This window comes from Triticum dicoccoides, chromosome 1A (assembly GCF_002162155.2).
Source record: "Triticum dicoccoides isolate Atlit2015 ecotype Zavitan chromosome 1A, WEW_v2.0, whole genome shotgun sequence".
Taxonomy (NCBI): Eukaryota; Viridiplantae; Streptophyta; class Magnoliopsida; order Poales; family Poaceae; genus Triticum; species Triticum dicoccoides.
In genome coordinates, this window is record NC_041380.1 from 382821850 (window position 1) to 382845385 (window position 23536).

Consider the following 23536-nt stretch of genomic DNA (forward strand, 5'->3'; position numbering starts at 1 on the left):
TAAGACTGTGTGATGCATATCGTATAATCATACCCACGGATACTTGAGGTGACATTGGAGTATCTAGGTGACATTAGGGTTTTGGTTGATTTGTGTCTTAAGGTGTTATTCTAGTATGAACTCTAGGATAGATTGAACGGAAAGCATAGCTTCATGTTATTTTACTCCGGACTCTTGAATAGATCGATCAGAAAGGATAACTTTGAGGTGGTTTCATACCCTACCATAATCTCTTCGTTTGTTCTCCGCTATTAGTGACTTTGGAGTGACTCTTTGTTGCATGTTGAGGGATAGTTATGTGATCCAATTATGTTATTATTGTTGAGAGGACTTGCACTAGTGAAAGTATGAACCCTAGGCCTTGTTTCAACGCATTGCAATACCGTTTACGCTCACTTTTATCATTAGTTACCTTGCTGTTTTTATATTTTCAGATTACAAAAACCTATATCTACCATCCATATTGTACTTGTATCACCATCTCTTCGCCGAATTAGTGCACCTATACAATTTACCATTGTATTGGGTGTGTTGGGGACACAAGAGACTCTTTGTTATTTGGTTGCAGGGTTGCTTGAGAGAGACCATCTTCATCCTACGCCTCCCACGGATTGATAAACATTAGGTCATCCACTTGAGGGAAATTTGCTACTGTCCTACAAACCTCTACACTTGGAGGCCCAACAATGTCTACAAGAAGAAGGTTGTGTAGTAGACATCACCCACTTCACCCTTGCCGTTTTATTCGCCCTCTTTTTCGGTTCGCCTCTTTTTCGCTTGCTTCTTGTTTGCTTGTGTGTTGGATTACTTGCTTGTCACGATGGCTCAAGATAATACTAAATTTTGTGACCTTGCCAATACCAACAATAATGATTTTATTAGCACTTCGATTGCTCCTCTTACCGATGCTGAATCTTGTGAAATTAATACTGCTTTGCTGAATCTTGTCATGAAAGAACCGTTTTCTGGCCTTCCTAGTGAAGATGCCACTACCCATCTAAACAACTTTGTTGATTTATGTAATATGCAAAAGAAGAAAGATGTGGATAATGATATTGTTAAACTTAAACTATTTCCGTTTTCGCTTAGAGATCGTGCTAAAACTTGGTTTTCGTCTTTGCCTAAAAATAGTATTGATTCATGGAATAAGTGCAAAGATGCTTTTATCTCTAAGTATTTTCCTCCCGCTAAGATCATCTCTCTTAGAAACAATATTATGAATTTTAAGCAACTTGATCATGAACATGTTGCACAATCTTGGGAGAAGATGAAATTAATGATAGTAATTGCCCTACACATGGTTTGAATTTATGGATGATTATACAAATTTTTTACGCCGGATTGAATTTTGCTTTTAGAAATCTTTTAGATTCGGTCGCGGGAGGCACTTTTATGGAAATAACTTTAGGAGAAGCTACCAAACTCCTAGATAATATTATGGTTAATTATTCTCAATGGCACACTGAAAGATCTACTAGTAAAAAGGTGCATGTAATTGAAGAGATTAATGTTTTGAGTGGAAAGATGGATGAACTTATGAAATTGTTTGCTAATAAGAGTACTCCTACTGATCCTAATGATATGCCTTTGTCTACTTTGATTGAGAATAATAATGAATCTATGGATGTGAATTTTGTTGGTAGGAACAATTTTGGTAATAACGCGTATAGAGGTAATTTTAATTCTAGGTCATTTTCTAGTAATTCCTATAATAATTATGGTAATTACTACAACAATTCTTTTGGAAATTATAATAAGATGCCCTCTGATTTTGAATCTAGTATTAAAGAATTTATTAATTTGCAAAAGAGTTTCAATGCTTTGATTGAAGAAAAATTGCTTAAGATTGATGAGTTGGCTAGGAACATGGATAGAATTTCTCTTGATGTTGATTCTTTGAAACTTAGATATATTCCACCTAAGCATGATATCAATGAGTCTCTCAAAGCCATGAGAATTTCCATTGATGAGCACAAAGAAAGAACAGCTAGGATGCGTGCTAAGAAAGGTTGCTTTGTGAAAGCGTGTTCTTCTAGTTTTCATGACAATAAAGATGAAGATCTAAAAGTAATTGATGTGTCCCCTATTAAATCCGTGTTTTGCAATATGAATCTTGATAATGGTGGGATTGGAGATGAGTCAACTTTAGTTAAAAGGCGTCCCAAAAATTCAGAGTTTTTAGATCTTGATGCAAAAATTGGTAAAAGTAGGATTGAAGAGGTCAAAACTTTAGATAGGAACAAACCCATTATCTTGGATTTCAAGGAATTTAATTATGATAATTGCTCTTTGATAGATTGTATTTTATTGTTGCAATCCGTGCTAAATTCTCCTCATGCTTATAGTCAAAATAAAGCTTTTACTAAACATATCGTTGATGCTTTGATGCAATCTTATGAAGAAAAACTTGAGTTGGAAGTTTCTATCCCTAGAAAACTTTATGATGAGTGAGAACCTACAATTAAAATTAAGATTAATGATCATGAATGCTTTGCTTTGTGTGATTTGGGTGCTAGTGTTTCCACGATTCCAAAAACTTTGTGTGGTTTGCTAGGTTTCCGTGAATTTGATAATTGTTCTCTAAACTTGCACCTTGCAGATTTCACCATTAAGAAACCTATGGGAAGAATTAATGATGTTCTTATTGTTGCAAATAGGAACTATGTGCCCGTAGATTTCATTGTTCTTGATATAGATTGCAACCCTTCATGTCCTATTATTCTTGGTAGACCTTTCCTTATAACTATTGGTGCAATTATTGATATGAAGGAAGGGAATATTAGATTCCAAGTTAAGGGAGGGCATGGAACACTTTCCTAGAAAAAAAATTAAATTACCTTATGAATCTATTATGAGATCCACTTATGGATTACATACCAAAGATGGCAATACCTAGATCTATCCTTGCTTTTATGCCTAGCTAGGGGCGTTAAACGATAGCGCTTGTTGGGAGGCAACCCAATTTTATTTTTATTCTTTGCTTTTTGCTCTTATTTAGTAATAAGTAATTTATCTAGCCTCTGTTCTGGTTGTGTTTTTTTGTGTTTAATTAGTGTTTGTGCCAAGTAGAACCGTTGGGAAGACTTGGGGAAAGTCTTTTTGATCTTGCTATAGAAAACAGAAACTTTAGCGCTCACGAGAATTGCTGCCATTTTTTATTGAGGAGTGCTATTTAGTTAATTGTTTTGCAGATGATTAATAGATAAATTCCTCACGTCCAGCAATTTATTTTAGAATTTTTGGGGGTTCCAGAAGTGGTCGAAACCTACAGATTACTACAGACTGTTCTGTTTTTGACAGATTCTGTTTTTTGTGTGTTGTTTGCTTATTTTGATGAATCTATGGCTAGTAATAGAGTTTATGAACCATAGAAAAGTTGGAATACAGTAGGTTTAAAACCAATATAAATCAATAATGAGTTCATTACATTACCTTGAAGTGGTGGTTTGTTTTCTTTTACTAACGGAGCTCACGAAGATTTTCTTTTAAGTTTTGTGTTGTGAAGTTTTCAAGTTTTTGGTAAGGATTTGATGGATTATGAAACAAGGAGTGGCAAGAGACTAATCTTGGGGATTCCCAAGGCACCCCAAGGTAAAATCCAAGTACACAAAAAAGCCTAAGCTTGGGGATGCCCCGGAAGGCATCCCCACTTTCGTCTTCGTCTATCGGAAACTTTACTTGGTGCTATATTTTTATTAGCCACATGATATGTGTTTTGCTTGGAGCGTCTTGTATGATTTGAGTCTTTGCTTTCTATTTTCCCACAATAATCCTTGTTGTACACACCTTTTGGGAGAGACACACATGAATTGGAATTTATTAGAATGCGCTATGTGCTTCACTTATATCTTTTGAGCTATATAATTTTTTGCTCTAGTGCTTCGCTTATATCTTTTAGAGCACGGCGGTGGTTTTATTTTATAGAAATAATTGATCCCTCATGCTTCACTTATATCATTTTGAGAGTCCTTTAGAACAACATGGTAATTCACTTTGCTTATAAATTTTAAAGGGTAAGAGAAGTTGGATGCTTGATAGATGGTTTTGAGATATAAAGGTGGTAATATTAGAAGTGTGCTAGTTGAGTAATTGTGAAATTGATGAATACTTGTGTTGAAGTTGGCAAGTCCCGTAGCATGCATGTATGGTGAACATTATGTGACAAATTTGAAGCATGGGGTGTTCTTTGATTGCTTTCCTTATGAATGGCGGTCGGGGACGAGCGATGGTCTTTTCCTACCAATCTATCCCCCTAGGAGCATGCGCATAGTGCTTGGTTTTGATGACTTGTAGATTTTTGCAATAAGTATGTGAGTTCGTTATGACTAATGTTGAGTCCATGGATTATACGCACTCTCACCCTTCCACCATTGCTAGCCTCTTCGGTACCGTGCATTGCCCTTTTTCACCTTGAGAGTTGGTGCAAACTTCGCCGGTGCATCCAAACCCCATGATATGATACGCTCTATCTCACATAAGCATCCTTATATCTTCCTCAAAATAGCCATCATACCTACCTATTATGGCATTTCCATAGCCATTCCGAGATATATTGCCATGCAACTTTCCACCGTTCCATTTATTATGACATGCATCATCATTGTCATATTGCTTTGCATGATCATGTAGTTGACATCGTATTTGTGACAAAGCCACCGTTCATAATTTTTTCATACATGTCACTCTTGATTCATTGCAATCCCGGTACACCGCCGGAGGCATTCACATAGAGTCATATTTTTTCCTAAGTATCGAGTTGTAATTCTTGATTGTAAGAAAATAAAAGTGTGATGATCATCATTAGAGCATTGTCCCATGTGAGGAAAGGATGATGGAGACTATGATTCCCCCACAAGTTAGGATGAGACTCCGGACGAAAAAAAGAGAGAGAGAAAAGAAAGAAAAGAGGCCAAAAAAAGAAGAAAAAAGAAAGAAGGCCCAAATAAATTAATAATAAATAAATAAATGAGAGAAAAAGAGAGAAGGGACAATGTTACTATCCTTTTTCCACACTTGTGCTTCAAAGTAGCACCATGATCTTCATGATAGAGAGTCTCTTATTTTGTCACTTTCATATACTAGTGGGAATTTTTCATTATAGAACTTGGCTTGTATATTCCAATTATGGGCTTCCACAAATGCCCTAGGTCTTCGTGAGCAAGCGAGTTGGATGCACACCCACTTAGTTTCATTAATGACCTTTCATATATTTATAGCTCTAGTGCATCTGTTGCATGGCAATCCCTACTCCTTTCATTGACATCAATCGGTGGGCATCTCCATAGCCCATTAATCAGTCGCGTCAATGTGAGACTTTCTCCCTTTTTGTCTTCTCACACAACCTCAATCATCATATTCTATTCCACCCATAGTGCTATGTTCATGGCTCGCGCTCATATATTGCGTAAAAGTTGAAAGAGTTTGAAAAGGCTAAGTATGAAACAATTGCTTGGCTGTCATCGGGGTTGTGCATGATGAGAGCATTTTGTGTGACGAAAATGAAGCATGGACAAACTATATGACTTTGTAGGGATAAGTTTTCTTTGGCTATGGTATTTTGATAAGACATAATTGCTTGATTAGCATACTTGGAGTATTACTATTTTTATGTCAACAATAAACTTTTATCTTGAATCTTTCGGATCTGAACATTCATGCCACAATAAGAGAAAAATACATTGAAGAATATTCTAGAAAGCATTCCACATCAAAAATTCTGTTTTTATCATTTACCTACTCGAGGACGAGCAGGAATTAAGCTTGGGGATGCTGATACGTCTCCAACGTATCTATAATTTTTTATTGTTCCATGCTATTATATTATCTATTTTGGATGTTAATGGGCTTATTTTACACTTTTATATTATTTTTGGGACTAACCTATTAACCGGAGGCCCAGCCCAAATTGCTATTTTTTGCCTATTTCAGTGTTTCGTAGAAAAGGAATATCAAACGGAGTCCAAACGGAATGAAACCTTCAGGAACATGATTTTTTGGAACAAACGTGATCCAGAGGACTTGGAGTGGACGTCAAGCAATCAACGAGACGGCCACGAGGCAGGAGGGCGCGCCCTCCCCCCTCGTGGGCCCCTCGTTGCTCCATCGACCTACTTCTTCCTCCTATATATGTTCACATACCCAGGAAACATCCAGAGCACCACAAAACCCTATTTTCACCGCCGCAACCTTCTGTACCCAAGAGATACCATCTTGGGGCCTTTTCCGAAGCTCTGTCGGAGGGGGCATTGATCACGAAGGGCCTCTACATCAACTTCATGGCCCCTTCGATGATGTGTGAGTAGTGTACCTCATATCTACGGGTCCATAGCTAGTAGATAGATGGCTTCTTCTCTCTCTTTGGATCTCAATACAAAGTTCTCCTCGATTCTCTTGGAGATCTATTCGATGTAATCTTCTTTTGTGGTGTGTTTGTCGAGATCCGATGAACTGTGGGTTGATACGTCCATTTTGCATCATGCTTTTATATCATATTTATTGCATTATGGGATGTTATTACATATTATGTCACAACACTTATGCCTATTCTCTCTTATTTTACAAGGTTTACATAAAGAGGGAGAATGCCGGCAGCTGGGATTCTGGGCTGGAAAAGGAGCAAGTATTAGAGACCTATTCTGTACAGCTCCAAAAGTCCTGAAACTTCACGGAAGACGTTTTTAGAATATATAAAAAATACTGAGCGCAAGAAGTTCACCAGGGGGGCCACACCCTGCCCACGAGGGTGGGGGGCGCCCCCTCCGATGTCCATCTTCTGCTATATGGAGTCTTTCAATGAGAAAAAAATCATAAGCCATCTTCTCGGACGAAACTCCGCCGCCACAAGGCGGAACCTTGGCGGATCCAATCTAGGGCTCCGGCAGAGCTGTTCTGCCGGGGAAACTTCCCTTCGGGAGGGGGAAATCATCGCCATCGTCATCACCAATGCTCCTCTCATCGGGAGAGGGAAATCTCCATCAGCATTTTCATCAGCACCATCTCCTCTCAAAACCCTAGTTCATCTCTTGTTTCCAATTCTTGTCTTCAAGTCCGGGATTGGTGCTAGTAGGTTGCTAGTAGTGTTAATTACTCCTTGTAGTTGATGCTAGTTGGTTTATTTGGTGGAAGATCATATGTTCAGATCCTATATGCATATTAATACCCCTCTGATTATGAATATGAATATGCTTTGTGAGTAGTTACGTTTGTTCCTGAGGACATGGGAGAAGTCTTGCTATTAGTAGTCATGTGAATTTGGTATTCGTTCGATATTTCGATGAGATGTATGTTGTCTCTCCTCTAGTGGTGTTATGTGAACGCCGACTACATAACACTTCACCATGATTTGGGCCTAGAGGAAGGCATTGGGAAGTAATAAGTAGATGATGGGCTGCTAGAGTGACAGAAGCTTAAACCCTAGTTTATGCGTTGCTTCGTAAGGGGCTGATTTGGATCCATATGTTTCATGCTATGGTTAGGTTTACCTTAATACTTTTGTTGTAGTTGCGGATGCTTGCAATAGAGGTTAATCATAAGTGGGATGCTTGTCCAAGTAAGGACAGTACCCAAGCACCGGTCCACCCACATACCAAATTATCAAAGTACCGAACACGAATCATATGAACGTGATGAAAACTAGCTTGACGATATTCCCATGTGTCCTCGGGAGTGCTTTTCTCTATATAATAGTTTGTCCAGGCTTGTCCTTTGCTACAAAAAGGATTGGGCCACCTTGCTGCACTTTATTTACTTTTGTTACTTGTTGCTCGTTACAAATTATCCTATCACAAAACTATCTGTTACCACTTATTTCAGTACTTGCAGAGAATACCTTGCTGGAAACCGCTTATCATTTCCTTCTGCTCCTCGTTGGGTTCGACACTCTTACTTATCGAAAGGACTATGATAGATCCCCTATACTTGTGGGTCATCATGGGTTTATGATCCAGATTATCTATGAACAATATTTGAATATCCTCTGAATTCTTTTATGTATGATTGGTTTATCTTTGCAAGTCTCTTCGAATTATCAGTTTGGTTTGGTCTACTGGATTGATCTTTCTTGCAATGGGAGAAGTGCTTAGCTTTGGGATTCAATCTTGCGGTGCTCGATCCCAGTGACAGAAAGGGAAACAACACGTATTGTATTGTTGCCATCGAGGATAAAAATATGAGGTTTATATCATATTGCATGAGTTTATCCCTCTACATCATGTCATCTTGCTTAAGGCATTACTTTGTTCTTATGAACTTAATACTCTAGATGCATGTTGGATAGCGGTCGATGTGTGGAGTAATAGTAGTAGATGCAGGCAGGAGTCGGTCTACTTGTCACGGACGTGATGCCTATATACATGATCATGCCTAGATATTCTCATAATTATTCGTTTTTCTATCAATTGCTCGACAATAATTTGTTCACCCACCGTAATACTTATGCTATCTTGAGAGAAGCCACTAGTGAAACCTATGTCCCCGGGTCTATTTTCCACCATACAAGTTTCCAATCTATTTTATTTTGCAATCTTTACTTTCAATCTATATCATAAAAATACCAAAAATACTTATCTTATTATTATCATCTCTATCAGATCTCACTCTTGCAAGTGGCCGTGAAGGGATTGACGACCCCTTTATCGCATTGGTTACGAGGTTCTTATTTTGTTTGTGTAGGTACGAGGTGACTCGCGCGTGGTCTTCTACTGGATTGATACATTAGTTCTCAAAAACTGAGGGAAATACTTACGCTACTTTACTGCACCATCCTTTCCTCTTCAAGGGAAAACCAACGCAGTGCTCAAGAGGTAGCAGGGGCTCCGAGGGGAGCACAAACCACCAGGGCGCGGCTGGGGGCCCAGGCGCGCCCAGGTGGGTTGTGCCCACCTCCGCCGCCTTCCACACCGCCTCTTTGCTCTATAAATACCCCAATATTATTTGAGGTCCTACAAAAATATGTGATTCAGAAATGTTGTGGGAGATGATGACAGTTTGTGTTATCATGTACAAAAAGATTGTGAAAGATGAGGGTTGCGGAGTTCTCCATGGTTTGGGCAGATAGGTGATCCTATCAAACTTCCAAAGCAGAATCCGACAACATTTGAGGTATTTATCCAAATGCATCAAAAAATTTGTCATCGAGAAACTCGCGAGCAGCTTTAGAATGACCTGGTTGAGCCTTTGTGGGCACTTCAAGGAGAGAAATAAAAATATGTTGAATTCAAATTTGAATTATTTTATTACAAAACTTCATTTTTGGATTGTAATATTTTATATTTGAATTATTGTGTCCTGCTGTAGCATTCCATCGAACAGGACCTGGGCAGAGCAGGCGTTAGGGTTGCCCGTACTTGTTCGCGCCCGTTAGAGTTACTACAAGTCGCACAACGTCTCTGACGCGTCCGAGTGCGTAAGGGCGTCCAAAATCGCCCACATGGAGGTCAGATTGTCGCCAAACGTGGGTGGGGCGGGGTGGCTGCTTCCTTGTCGGCAGCCGGGCAGATGGACGTAGGGGATCGAGCGTGGCAAGGGGACACATCCTCCCTAACATCCACAACATCCTTTGCCGAAACTTCCTTCGCCGCTGCTTCAAGTTTGCACTGCTTCCTTCTCTGCTCCCTCCTGGCGACGTATCGACCTTGCAACTCACCCCCATGGTCGGGATCCCCACAGACGATGCTGAGGCATCATCCATGCTGGCAGTGGGGTGGGGTACCCAACGACGACATCTAGGGCGACTGACGAGGTTCACGACGCGGATGGGGAAGCAAGAGTGGACGACGGTGATGACTCAGACATGGGAAATGGAGGAAGATGACGACTCGGGTGTGGAAAATGGAGGACAGCGACGGCTCGAACATGAAAAATGGAGGATGGACTTGGGAGGAGGGAGATGTGTTTGGTGGACTTTGGTCAATTTGATGAAATTTGAGGTGGGTCTGATCTATCTGGACCTACGTGACGAAGCCTGGGCGTGTTCTGGCCTCCACCATAGGTATGGGCTGTTATATGGGGTGCCGGTCAGCCTAGACGTGTAGGGCTGGTTTAAGGAGCTCAACCGAACTGTGATTTGACTGGTTAGTGATCGGGCCGTTTCGCACATTGTCGTTTGAGGAGCCCGAGTACAGTGGCGGATTTAGAATCGCATATTTGGGGTGCCACGGTTCAAGTTTTTTTTCTTAAACCAGGCCAGGGTTCAAGGTTTACATTGAAGATCATCATAATCTTAATAAAAAGTCTGAAAACAACAATAACTAAATGAATATTTATTGTTAAGTACTCCCTCTGTAAAATTTAAATGCTCTCATATTTTTACGGAGGGGGTATATAATACAGTAAAATTTATTTCGCAACTTTGGAGGGGTGGCATCCAGGGCACCCCCACATGCTCGGCTAGAGAAGCATCTCTACTCCTAATGGAGCAGTTGGTAGTCTCCGCCGGTCAATTTTCGTCCCACCGCCACTGGTTTTTTTTCGTCCTAAAAAAATCTACGAAATTTCGTAGGTTAACCAGGGACAACTCCCACCTCCCAGGTTTTTTTCCGTCCCACCTCCCATGATTTTTTTGGTGCCTCGTCCCACCTCACACTGAGTCGCCACGAACCGCAAAAACCGCCTACCTTAGCCAAATCAACAAATCTCTCTCATTAATGCAATTTTCTTTAGAAACAAATAATAGATTCTTTCCTACCTTAGCCAAATCAACGGATCTCTCCCATTAATGCAATTTGCTTTAGCAAATAAATAATAGATCTTTCCTACCTTAGCCAAATCAACGGATCTCTCCCATTAATGCAATTTGCTTTAGCAAACAAATAATAGATTCTTTCCTACCTTAGCCAAATCAACGGATCTCTCTCATTAATGCAATTTGCTTTAGGAAACAAATAATAGATTTTTAGGAAAGAAATAATCTCTAATCTCTAATCTCTATCTCTAATCTCTAATCTCTAATCTGTAATAATAATAATAATAATCTCTACTCCTAATGGACGAGTTGGTTGAATAGTCCCACCACTTTCGTCTGGGTTTTTTTTCGTCCGGTTTATTTTCGTCTCACATCCCACCACCATATCTACTCATGTTAATTTTTTTACCCTCACAATAAAAAGTTTCCTAACCTTTCCAAAGTTTCCTAACTAGACACGTTATAAACGGCAGGAACTGATAGCACGTTACCAATCAATAAAATTTAGTTTCATGACAATCAATTCCAAATCCTAATTTTCCTAATACGTCGATCTTTCTCAAATCCTAATAAGCCCTCTTCCTCTTTCCTTTTTCACCGCTCCACCTAGGAAAAAAATCATTAATCACGCAACCCCTCCTTGCCTCTCCCCAACTCCCCAAGCGACATCCTCTCTCCCCTCCCTGCCGTCCCCCAAGACGCCCTCGCTGACGCACTCTTCATCGGAGCGCCGTCCGCTGGAAGCCAGAGTCGGGAAGGAGAGCAGCCACCAGCGGGGGAGACCACAAGGGGAGGTGTTGGTTCTTCCTCCGATTGATGCATCAGCTCGTGGGGGCATTGCTGGTGGGGGCGAGGAGCGATGTTGGTGGCCGTGCTGGGGCCCGGCGGCGTGGGCGGGCGCACTGGAATTGGTTGTGTCGATGGCGTCGTTCCCGCCGGAGACCACGTTCGTGTGGGAGCTGGCCAGCGCTGGGTGCGTGGCCGGGTAGGTGCGCGTGACTCTCGACGGTCTGCTCGACCCGGCCGGGTCGGCGGCTGTACGGCTTCGATGTGCTGCGCACTGCAAAGGGCTTCCGTCGCTCGACGAGGTCATCCAGCAGTAAGGGGAAAACCCCCCTTCGATCCCTAACACTACCCCACCACAACAATCCATTGCTAAATTTTCTATGACTGTTTGGTTAAACTTGAGGTCGGACAAGCTCGTTGGCCACATTGGGTAGCTGCCGCCCTCTGCTGAGATTGTTCACACCATGGATGAGATCTCCAACACTGTAAGTTACTCTTCTTTGGTTATGTTTTATTTAATCTGTGTAGTTTGATGTGGGTTGGCTGATGATTGGCTAGGTTTGCTCGGTCATTGATTCGGCGGAGCTGTGCAGGGACACGCACTCAGATAGGTGATTGGATGACGTCTGCTTGCTTCTTGTGTAATAATTTGGAAGCTCTGCAGCAAAATGTTTTTAGTTTTCTTTTACTGAATATAAATATGTATGTGAACTAGGGAGTTTACGGAGGAAGTAGATAAGGCATCAATGACGAATTATGAGGATCTTCAAGTAAGGTCTATAACATAAATGGCATCTGTGAAAAGGGAGAGAGCAGAGTGAAATGACCAAACCAGAACGGTAACATTCATTTTCTGTGATTTTCTGCAGTACCTGAACACATATACTACTTTATAAAATGCGGTACTAAACGCTGAGAGTGAAGGTGCCCTGCCTACCAGAGGAATATGGGAAGGCAGCAAATAACTTGCGTATCGACTTTGAGAAAGGAGGGATTCATCTTCGTAATAGTTGCCATATTGATAGTTATATTCTGTTGTGATTGTTAGCTTTGAATTTGAATTAGAAAGATAATGCTCTACCATTGCAGATAAACTCGAGCATCTTAATCAGCTGAACCTTGCAATTGCGCATCTGGGTAGAAAGTAGGTATTGGGCAGGCCGTTGCTAAGCTTAGTACTATTTTCACTGTCGAACTTGCATATATTGAAGTCAGTTGTAGTTCCAGTTTGGAATTTAGTACCATGCATATCAACATATTAAGAGAAGCCTGATTGGTTCCATTGATTTGTTATAGAACGTTTTATTAGACATGAAGGTGCCTGGCCTTTCTTTTACAAAAATAGGGTAAGACCTACTTTGAAGAAAAAATGCTTGTTATGTTTACTGGTGGAGCGAGAAAACAATTGCTAATCTCCTTTCATATACTCATTTTTGTAGCTTAGTTGTCCATCTACAGATATTGGTGGTCATGCCTTGCCCCTCACTTCCCTCCAAGCTTGTCGCCCTCGCCCCCCTCTTTGAGGCAGCCGCCCGCTGCTTATCTCGGTGGCGTCAGGCGCGGCCGTACCCACCATGGCATCGGCATGGCCCTCCCTGCAAGGAGTGGCGCCTCCTTGGTACGATCACGGCGCTGATTCAGCCGGATCGGCGGGGGTTAGTAGGCTCACAGGCTGGCGTTTCCTTGGATGCATCCATGTTCTAATCATGATGGCATGACCATAGATCGTATGAGTCTAGAAGACTTTGGGGCGGCTCATCTGCATGGATGGTTGTGGCTGGGCACACAATCCATTAATAAGCCTTCAAATTTTCACACAGAAGGTCCCCTCCTTTTCCCTTTTGCATTTTTTCTTTTTAATTTTTTTAGATTACTTGCGTTGGCAAATGGAAGAAAGACTCAGAATCCTAGATTTCTACTTTCTATCAGAAGCTTGTAACTGATCTGTAAGCTCACCAGCCAACCCGTCCATTTGGATTTCAGTAGATATATGGAGTATATTTACTCACATTGTCCACGACTTGTTTGAAGAAATTTCTCTTCTGATTTGGTATTGCATTGCTGAGCACTTCCTGTGAATTACATGCAGCATGTGTATGTTCTATAGCTTCTATTGTACAGTTTTCCTTCTTTTTTCAGGTTGTCCAGATGAGCACTGGCCACTGGGAAATGGCAACTTGGTTGAACTGAATCAGCTCTAATCTCCTAAATTTGTGCATTTATCTTAAAAAACACTGCAGTGCTACCTTCCCGTAGTAATAAATAAGTATATTATGAAGCTCATATATGATTATTACTATTATTTTTGCATGTTCAATCAATTCCACTGATAAATCATTTATGCATTTTTAGAACAAGCATCAAGCATCATGTGGCATTATAGTCATTGGTGAAGATTGACAATGCACTCAAATACAAGACTTATGATGGTGTTTGGTGACTGATAAAGATGATTGGAAAGGTGCTTTCCAAGCATAAGGTGAATCTTCTATATTTCACTTTTTAATATAATTTGGCCCGTACGATGTATATTTTCTGAAAACTATATCGCCATGTGGGTTATCTGACTAAAATTACATTTTCTACTTGGCACTGATTCATATATATTAATATGGGCAAAGGAAATTCACAATATTTTATGTCAGTGAAAGACTTCTAAAACCAGTGAAGTGTCTTAGCAAGGATGACACGCCATTGTGCCTCTTGGCCTGAACAATATAGCTCATTTAGTTCATCGCCACAACTGGCTACACGGCGTGACGGAGCAGCTCCACATCTCCTGCGAGGACACGGAGTCAGCGTTGCATGGCCGCCGTAGGTGAGAGATCGTGCCATCGTGCCGCATGACCCCCGTCGGCTCTAGACTGGTTTGTTTGTTTCTCTCCTTTAGATGTGCAATTAGGAACGGAAAAGCCGGTTTGTCGCCAATTCATAGAAAAGGAATAGCCGGTTGTCAAACAAAGGAAGGATGCTGGCTGGTAATTGGGAATGGGGCATTGAGATTGAAATTAACATGTGTCGTGAATCGACGAGGGTCTCACGGGTGGAACATACGAACCGGGCACGTAATTTTTTTTCCGTGAGAGAGGAGGAATAATGTGAGAGAGGAAGATGCGTCTGTGGCTCGAGGGCTACTATTGCTTGCGAAAGCAGTGGCAGGGAGCAACCAATGGAGAAGGAGAGGCTAGGAAGGAAGAAGAGAAAGTAGCACACGATCAGGACGGGTGGCTATGCATGGGCTATTGTGTTGTGTGCCTGCGGCCAAGCCAATTGGGAGAGAGGCAACCACCGCAGAGATAGAGAAAAGTAGCAGTCCATGCATGTTGCTCAGCATCAGGGTAAGGTGGGTAGTTTCTGCCGCTATGTCGCCGCATCGGACGACTGGGAGCAGGGAAGAAAAATTAAAGGAGAAAAATATCATAGCGGAAGAGACTGGGCCCAAAAATTGGCAAGTTCATCCCAAACTCGTTTTTGATGTTTCAGGGTCACCTCTCCGTCCATACACCAAACTAGGAACTCGCAATTGTTTCCTGTTATTGAACTGGACATAATCAGTCTATTTAAAACTGGTACAGAACCATGCATATTTTTGAGTTGATACAAAAAGACCAATGGTTTCTTTTTTGCATTATTGCTGTCCAGAGTGTAAGAGTTTCAGCCAAAACAAGTTTATGCCTAACATTTAGTTAGTAATGACTGAAATCTGTTTTCAGATTTAAGCAATGAGGATGTTATAACTAAATTATAGTTCCAGCATGAAATTAGGTAATTTCTTGTAGATAATCATAGTGGTATATTTTGTTGTGTTCGGTTTACAAGAATTAAAAATATAGAGATATTATTGAGAAAACAAGAAGTTAAGTGGATTCATGGTTGACAAGCAAAGTTATTTTGGGGAAAGTTCCGTAGTAATGTTTACGAGCATTTAGCATGTGTGTCATGCTTGTTTTCAATGGAATATTACATGATATGGTTCTATAGGTTTTGGAGCTTCTACTGGTGTGGGTAGTTATTTGCTTAATGGTGTAACTTAAGCCAACTGCATAATGACCTTCATATGGTTTCGCCATTGTTTTTTCTCCCGTTGTGCTTGCGTGTTCAATCTTGTTATTATTGCATCTTGTGGTCTACTCTGATAGGTCATGTTTGTTTGTAGGGTGACAGTTTATACATCTAGGGAACCAGGGCAATTTGGACATGTGATATTTCCTCGAGTAAGCAAACTTCTTTTGTATGGCCCAGCATGATGATCAACACCCATCTGGTTTTATATGGTGCCACTTTTGTTGTATACAACAAGCAACTATTCATTTTGTGTGCCTTGCAACAACATCATAATCTCATTAAACTTGCAATAGATCACACATTCAGTACATTTCAATTTCTAATTAGTCTAGACCGTGAAGTATCTGTTTTCTTAACATAACAGGGTTATTTGATCATATAATCTGTCACAAGTAGTAAGGGTGGGTAGATGAGCAAATTTTCCCAGATGGCAAGATATCTATACAAATTATGGAACTTGAATCTGAACATTGGAAAAGTGGACAGTGGACGAGACTACCACTGTTATATATAATTATAGTGATATTCAAAGCTATTTTTTTTGTCTTAATGTAAAGTTTATCACAGACAGACATCCACCCAGAAACACACACATGAGACATGACACACACACTTCCTTTTGGATTTGCCGGTTCTATGTTACCTCAGGAGCACAAAACTTGAGTAATTATAGCAAAACAATTCAAGGATGAGACTACGAACCAACCTGTGGGTGGATGGTTAGAAGAGCCCATTAGGGTTCAAATCCTGGTGCTCGCATTTATTTCTGGATTTATTTCAAGATTTCCGGTTATGCGCATTCAGTGGGAGGAGACGTTCCCGTCGACGACGAGGTGCCTACGGACTTCGTAAATTTCAAAATGATATGCCGGCTCAGTGTTTCGGAGGTGCTCATAGGGGTAGGGTGTGCGTGTGTGCGTTCATAGGGGTAAGTGTGTGCGCGTGTATATGAGCGCTTGTGTTTGTACTGATGTTTAAAAAAAATTGAAGGACGAGACTACTGAACAGTGTAGAATACCTCTTTATTCCCATATAAAGGACACATATTCCTTGCGACTGTCTTTTCATATATCATGATATGTTCCTATTTGCCAAGGAGTTGGCAAGATACCGGCCCAAAATCAAGTGCATTATGAGCACCCCTATTCCTAGCTGCTAATCTGGATCTTAATAATTAATGTCCATACCTTGTTAGACCAAAAGAAGCAATACTTTCATTGATAGACTAAACGACTCATGGCATGTGGACTAGTGGACATGTCTTTTAATCTAAGGCATGGAGAACTCGGTACATGTGAGGAAGAGGAACGTAATGCCGGAGGAAGGCAATAACAAGTATCAGCTCAAGGAGTTCTTGATGGAAACGATTGGTCAGATCTTACTTGTAGCTTTTTTTGTGGGAAAGTCTTTGACTCCACATTGTTGGGCTAAGTTATGTTCACATCTCCGTTTGGGATTAAATCAATTGAACCTACTGAAAAAAAAATTCTTTGGGAGTGTGACATTAACAGGCGTGACAAGAACGATGATGGGATGCTTATTGGAGATGAGGTCAAAAAGGTGAATACGCCAATGATGCATAGATATATGTATGAATTGTACATGTACACATAAAACATACTGTGACAAGTATCTCATGCCAAGCTTTAGTTTTGGTAAGAGGTTTTGTTGCCCGTAGCAACGCATGACCATTTAACTAGGTGTAATCGAAAATAAATGAATTAAAAGCCCGTAGCAATGCACGGACGTTCTACTAGTGTGGATAAAACTTTTCCAACTGCCGCAATACGTGGCGCCCCTGTTTTGGTTTGGTTATCCAGCTGAACACGAGAAGGCAGCAAAGAACGGAGTCACCGACATGTGGACAAAATGGCGGTGGGACCCAAATGTCTGCTTCCGTGGCATGGATCTGACGGAGGTTCTGCGTGCGCGCAACGAGCCACCACCGCGTCCGATCTGGCACTCGTCGTCGTCTCCCTTGCTCGGTTCCTCCTCTACAAACCTATCTCCGCCCGTCCGCCGCCGCCGCCGCCGCGAAACCCTAGACCGCCGCGAGCGAGCGTGAGCTCCATTAGCGAGTGTCATACAACATGGATTGCGGCACGGCCTCGCTCGGCGCCTTGCTCGCCGCCGCGCCGCTCCCCAGCCAGCGGCCCCGGCTGCTGCTCTTCTCGCCGCCGCCGTCGACGCTGTCCATTCAGGTCCTTGTTCAGATCTCGCCGGCGTTCTCCTGCACGGGCCGATACGGCCTTCTGTTGTAAGATTCTTAGAGAGCAGAGCTAATCAGCATGTGCTGATGTGCGATTTGATGGGAAAGTTGGGATTAAAAACCTTTTTTTTTCTCTTTGGAAAGGATTTCTGAAAGTTGAACATTGGAAAATGCAAGGAACCGTCGTTGTTTCTTGTGTTGATGTGTATTGAATTGAATAATCTAATGTGTGGTACTTTATTGTCGTTGATGCAGATTCGGAATCGACTTTATTCGATGTCACTGCTTCGGCTCCGAAAGGCCCGAGGCATGGGAAGATGCGAGGCTTCTCTAGCAAGTAACTACACGTATGTGATTTCCACTGTGAACTGCATCGCATGCCTTGTTAGACTGTACCACTGCCATGCAGCGCACGCCAATTTGCTTGTGCTAATCTGCTAGATTGTCTGTGGCAATGTGTTGGTCGTGTCAAAATAGTTCTGATGGGAATCTCGTGGCTTGGCAGGCAGACATCAGAGTTTGCTGATTTGGATTGGGAGAACCTTGGTTTTGGACTCGTGCAAACTGACTATATGTATACTACAAAATGTGGGCCAGATGGGAACTTTGACAAGGGTGGAATGGTGCCGTTTGGGCCAATAGAAATGAACCCAGCATCCGGAGTCCTGAATTATGGACAGGTTTGTATGGGAGGTAGAAACTCCTTTATTCGTGTCTCTGGCAGACTGTAGTAATGTTCTGAAGGCCTAAATCTTCTTGTTCTGAAATTGTATTGGTTATGATTTGTAGGGGTTGTTCGAAGGCCTAAAGGCGTATAGAAAAACTGATGGCTCCATCCTGTTGTTTCGCCCAATGGAAAATGCAATGAGGATGCAAACTGGTGCCGAGAGGATGTGCATGCCTGCACCTCCTGTCGAGCAATTTGTGGATGCAGTAAAACAAACCGTTTTAGCAAACAAGAGATGGGTCAGTCATCTATCTAAAATGTTGGGTCATTGCCATAGTGCCATGTCATTGTTTATGTGGGCGATTTGATCATTTGCCAAATATCTTATGCATCCAGGTGCCTCCTACCGGTAAAGGTTCTTTGTACATTAGGCCTCTACTCGTGGGAAGTGGGGCTGTTCTTGGTCTCGCACCTGCTCCTGAGTACACATTCCTTATTTTTGCCTCCCCTGTTGGGAACTACTTCAAGGTTTGCATCAAAAGCTTGAACTTCTTTGTCCACTACTTTCATGAGATATTTTTCCCCAAATAAAAATAATAATTGGGCTATATACATTGTTGTACTTTCCACTTTGCATGGCAACATATTTCAGACTAGAAATTATGTAGCGACTATAATTACATTTATTTGTAGTACTGTTTTTGCCTTTTTGATTGATGATACACTAATCATGAATCAGATGTGGAATTCCAACTCATTTATGTACGATTGTTCCCGTTTAGTTTTTTCAGTGCCCATTCAATTTTTTCAGTGATATCTGCAGGAAGGATTAGCGCCAATAAATTTGATAGTTGAAGACAAGTTTCATCGGGCCACCCCTGGTGGAACTGGAGGTGTTAAGACCATTGGGAATTATGCCTCGGTAATTATGCTGTTAACTTTAGGTCCATTGTTTATGATTTGTTGGCTTGAATCGACAACAACTTTGCGATGCAAGTTTGTACCTACAGGAATTTGACTTTGCATCTTGAATTTCTGATATTTATGTTTCTGACGTCTTGATTTGTTTTTATTTCTATTTTTATTTGATGATTTGGGGCTTTCAGTGTTTAAAGTTCAAAATACAAAAGAACAATACCATGTTCTGATTGAAATAGGCTATGCCATCAGTGCAATTATTTTATTGCTGTTAAATCTGATATGACAAAGCTTAAGCATAGCATACACTTGAAAAGTTAAAATGGAATAAGGTCATTGGAGATATTTTTCAAAGTGGAATACTGTAACATAGATAATTATACCGTGCATCTTTAACCTTTAAATCTCTCGTAGTCACTTCTACAGTTATTATTTTGTAGTAGAATTCACACACATATTGAATTCTTCTGCTGGGACTTCAAATACAACATTTTCTACTTAGCTTTTAGAAAAAATGTTGATGGATTGAATACATATTGTAATTGGAAAGCCTATGTGTTATAATGGTAAAGCCTATTTGTTATGATTGTGAATGCTCATTTATCCTCAAGTCAACTATCTTCCGGTTGTTTAAATTGTGGTCAAAGCCTATAGAATATAGATGCGATGGGTTATAAGGCTGGAATGGCCAGTCTATTCACTAGCTGAAATCCGTAATCGTAAACATCTTATGCTATCTTCTCTGCTAAAAGGTTCTGCTAATTGTGTTGAACTTGTGTATTCATGGCTTCTTCATTATCAGTATGTGTCCTTTATGTTGCATAGGTCTTGATGGCACAGAAGATTGCAAAGGAGAAAGGTTATACTGATGTTCTCTACTTGGATGCTGTTGAGAAAAGGTATCTTGAAGAAGTATCTTCATGTAATATTTTTGTTGTGAAGGTAAGACATCGCTGTCACTGTCAGACATGCTTGCTATTTTGGATAAAAATAATCTTCAATCAGTTCAGGTAACACTGCTTAATTCTGAAAGCTACTACTGTGGTTAGATGTCTGGATATCCTAGTACCATCTTCACTCGAACTTAACATATTTTGCTTAAAGGGCACATTTGTCTTTTGTACGTAAAAGGAAAAAAGGTGAAAACTAAATTATATGCGGAATTATTAAACTGGAGTAGATATCTTGATTTCAAAATACTTTTGGCTCTAAGCACATGTGCCTGCCATATCAGCTATGGAAACCAAAACATTATGGTTTTTATGAGCTCGTGGTTGATAGCAACATCCATTAGCACGGCCCTTCCACTTACGGAATGTTAGCTGATAAAGGAATAAATTTCATACCTTTGAACAGATTACTTTGTGGAATCCGTCAACAGATCAGCATTATTTCATAGATAACGATTTGGATATCCTAGTAATATAGCAGCATCATGACTGTTCCTTAAGATATAGCACCATCTGACTGATCTACGCCTGTTATGTTTGGCATGGTTCTCTACCTATCACCTTGGTTTCTTATAAATGTTGCAGAACAATGCCATCATCAGAATGATGAGACTAATTACAAACAGTTATTTTAGCACAATTCATGTCTATTTTATGCATGTCGTTTGTAGCTTTGATCATGTTTCTTTTCTTGCTATTTGGACCAGGGCAATGTTATTTCAACTCCAGCAATAAAAGGAACAATATTGCCGGGCATCACAAGGAAAAGTATAATTGATGTTGCTCTGAGCAAAGGCTTCCAGGTATTATTTGTTAATCCTATGAATCGAAAGTCGAGATCGTTATGTTGCCGATCAGTTTGTCTAGATAGTTTCCTGTGATTGGCAGTTAACTATAGCATTGTGTGATGAATAGTGAGCATATTTAAGTGTGCTAGGTAGTGGTAAACTGGTAATTGCTTTTGTATCCCAATCTCCAGGATCCCTTTGTTTATAATTTTTAAAGTGCCTTTGCAAGTTTTAAATTATTCCAATAAAACCAGCTGTATATTGGAGGAGGATTCACTATGAATCTACAAAAATCGTGAAAAAAACATCTATTTGTGCGATGCACGAAGAAGCAAACGGTAGCACTGCTATTTGCTATTTTAGATCACCATATTTATCTTTTTGTGCAGTGCATTTCTCCTTAAGATTCATAAATCCACGGTACGTTTTAACATCTATATGTGGAGATACTATTTTTAGCTTGTAAATGCACTTTGTGAAAATTTCAAAATAAATGATCACTGGGGTTTAGGAGCCAAAAATCCGCCCTCGTTAGGAACATCCATGTTTTTTTAATCGTATTCCTCAATTCTTCACCTTCCGTTATGAATGAATATTAACAGCGGACATTTTTCTTGTACGAATAATACATTTGTGAAAATATAGTTCATTTCTCCTAGCGGCGTGGATCCAAGTAGAAGAAGCAAAATACTGTTCTGAAACTGCTACTGAAAATATCTGAAAGCATGTTGTCAAATTCTGTTTAACATTTTTGCATGTATTTGGTTTTTGGAAGGTCGAGGAGCGGCTTGTGTCGGTGGATGAGTTGCTCGATGCCGACGAAGTGTTCTGCACAGGGACCGCCGTCGTAGTGTCTCCCGTAGGTAGCATTACATATCAAGGGAAAAGGTAAAACTACCTCTGTTTGTTCCTTGAGAGCTGAGCTCCTAGCTGAAACGTGTGCATCCTTAGATCAAAATCCAACTTGTCTCTCGAACGAACTCGGATATTCATTCCTCCACGGTAGCACACGAGATCTGATGCCCATTCACTGGCTTGTGCTTTGCAGGATAGAGTATGCTGGCAAGCAAGGAGTCGGCGCGGTTTCTCGGCAACTGTACACCTCGCTAACAAGCCTCCAGATGGGCCAGGTGGAGGACCCCATGGGCTGGACCGTGCAACTGAACTAACCAACAATGTTTGCCTGCCATCGCCGCGCCGATGGGTTCATCATGTTGTTGGCCTAGACTAATAAAACATGATGTGTGATGGGGTTGCAAGGTCTTGTGTATCTTCAGTCAGTTTTGTAGGCCCTGCCTAAGTGGCGTCCCAGTGTGCATCTGTAGATGCTGGCGCATAAGATTGCGCAGCCTCTCCGCGAATGCGCCTTTTTTGAGGTTTATCAATGTTTTTGAACTGGAAACCGTAGCCTTTGTGGTGACTAGTGAGCAATGTAAAGTAGGATAAATCCTTATACTTTCCATATCGGGTTTCTTGCTTTTTTTTTTTGGAGGACATTGGAGTAGCTTGGCTTGTGATAATAATAAGAATAAGAGCTTGGTTTGCCGCGGTCGTATGATGTACTGCTCCTTGCCGTAATAAAAGAGCTCAAGGAGAAACACGACCTTGTCGAAAAACCAAGCTGGCGAATGTTGCACAATGGCTGGCACTCTATCACTGCCCCTTCATATAGCTAGGCTGTCACGTTTGTGCTGGACGGACCTGGCGGTTGGCATCACAAACGGTCGCTACGAGTCCACAGTTCGTGTGCCCACCCTGCGTTCTAAGAGGAAATGCTATAGACTGTTACTCCTTTTGTTCCTAAATACTACTCCCTCCGTTTTAAATTACTCGTCACATAAATGGATGTATCTAGAATTAAAATACACCTAGATACATCCATATCCGCGACAAATAATTCGGAACGGAGGGAGTAGTATAAGTCTTTGAAAAGATTCCACTATGAACTACTCCCTTCGTTCCTAAATATTTGTCTTTCTAAACATTTCAAATGACTACTACATATAAATGTATGTAGACATATTTTAGAGTGTAGATTCACTCATTTTGCTCCGTATGTAGTCACTTGTTGAAATGTCTAGAAAGACAAGTATTTAGGGACGGAGGGAGCACATATGAAGCAAAATGAGCGAATCTACACTCTAAAATGCATCTACATACATCTATATATGATATATAGTGAAATCTCTACAAAGACTTATAAGTAGTTGTTTGCATCGATACCAGGGGGGCAATATCCATCTGGACCGTACGTTCATCACGGGAGGCGACGTAGCTAGCACGTAGTACACGGCCATCATCATCATCATCACCATCATGCCAAATGCTTACCGAATCGACAGCGACTTTTGCCTACGTGCACTGCAAACGCGCTTGTCGTACTACTCCACCCTCTAGCTCGGTGTTAGCCAGTGCAGGGTCCACCGACGCCCGGCTTAACACCAACATTACGCGCTGCATTTTGCTTTGTCA

At 41.0% G+C, this 23536-nt stretch overlaps 1 protein-coding gene and 1 long non-coding RNA gene across 3 annotated transcripts; both read left to right on the forward strand.

Annotated features, from left to right (window-relative positions):
• The first annotated feature begins 11868 nt into the window (after window positions 1–11868).
• LOC119292686 lies at window positions 11869–12351 on the forward strand. Its single transcript, XR_005142956.1, has 3 exons — window positions 11869–11952; window positions 12026–12078; window positions 12183–12351. It is a non-coding gene; the product is annotated as an uncharacterized LOC119292686 (long non-coding RNA).
• A 5131-nt stretch (window positions 12352–17482) lies between these two features.
• On the forward strand, window positions 17483–22617 carry LOC119274910 (branched-chain amino acid aminotransferase 2, chloroplastic-like). 2 transcript variants are annotated; one of them, XM_037555670.1, is made up of 10 exons: window positions 17483–17733; window positions 17997–18088; window positions 18247–18421; window positions 18531–18707; window positions 18805–18936; window positions 19232–19330; window positions 20152–20268; window positions 20984–21079; window positions 21840–21952; window positions 22113–22617. In XM_037555670.1, the coding sequence occupies exons 1-10, from the start codon at window positions 17623–17625 to the stop codon at window positions 22231–22233; spliced, it is 1233 nt and encodes a 410-aa protein (XP_037411567.1). In that variant the 5' UTR covers window positions 17483–17622; the 3' UTR covers window positions 22234–22617. The 2 variants fall into 2 exon arrangements, with proteins under 2 accessions (XP_037411567.1, XP_037411577.1); XM_037555680.1 differs by lacking the exon at window positions 17483–17733 and adding an exon at window positions 17771–17789.
• The last annotated feature ends 919 nt before the right edge of the window (window positions 22618–23536 follow it).

Bases quoted from the DNA above. Each gene is read 5' to 3' on its own strand.
- LOC119274910 (XM_037555670.1), top strand. From the start codon at position 17,623: ATGGATTGCGGCACGGCCTCGCTCGGCGCCTTGCTCGCCGCCGCGCCG. The intron at 17,734-17,996 runs GTCCTTGTTCAG...TCGTTGATGCAG, and splicing joins CGTCGACGCTGTCCATTCAG to ATTCGGAATCGACTTTATTC. The intron at 18,089-18,246 runs GTATGTGATTTC...GTGGCTTGGCAG, and splicing joins TCTCTAGCAAGTAACTACAC to GCAGACATCAGAGTTTGCTG.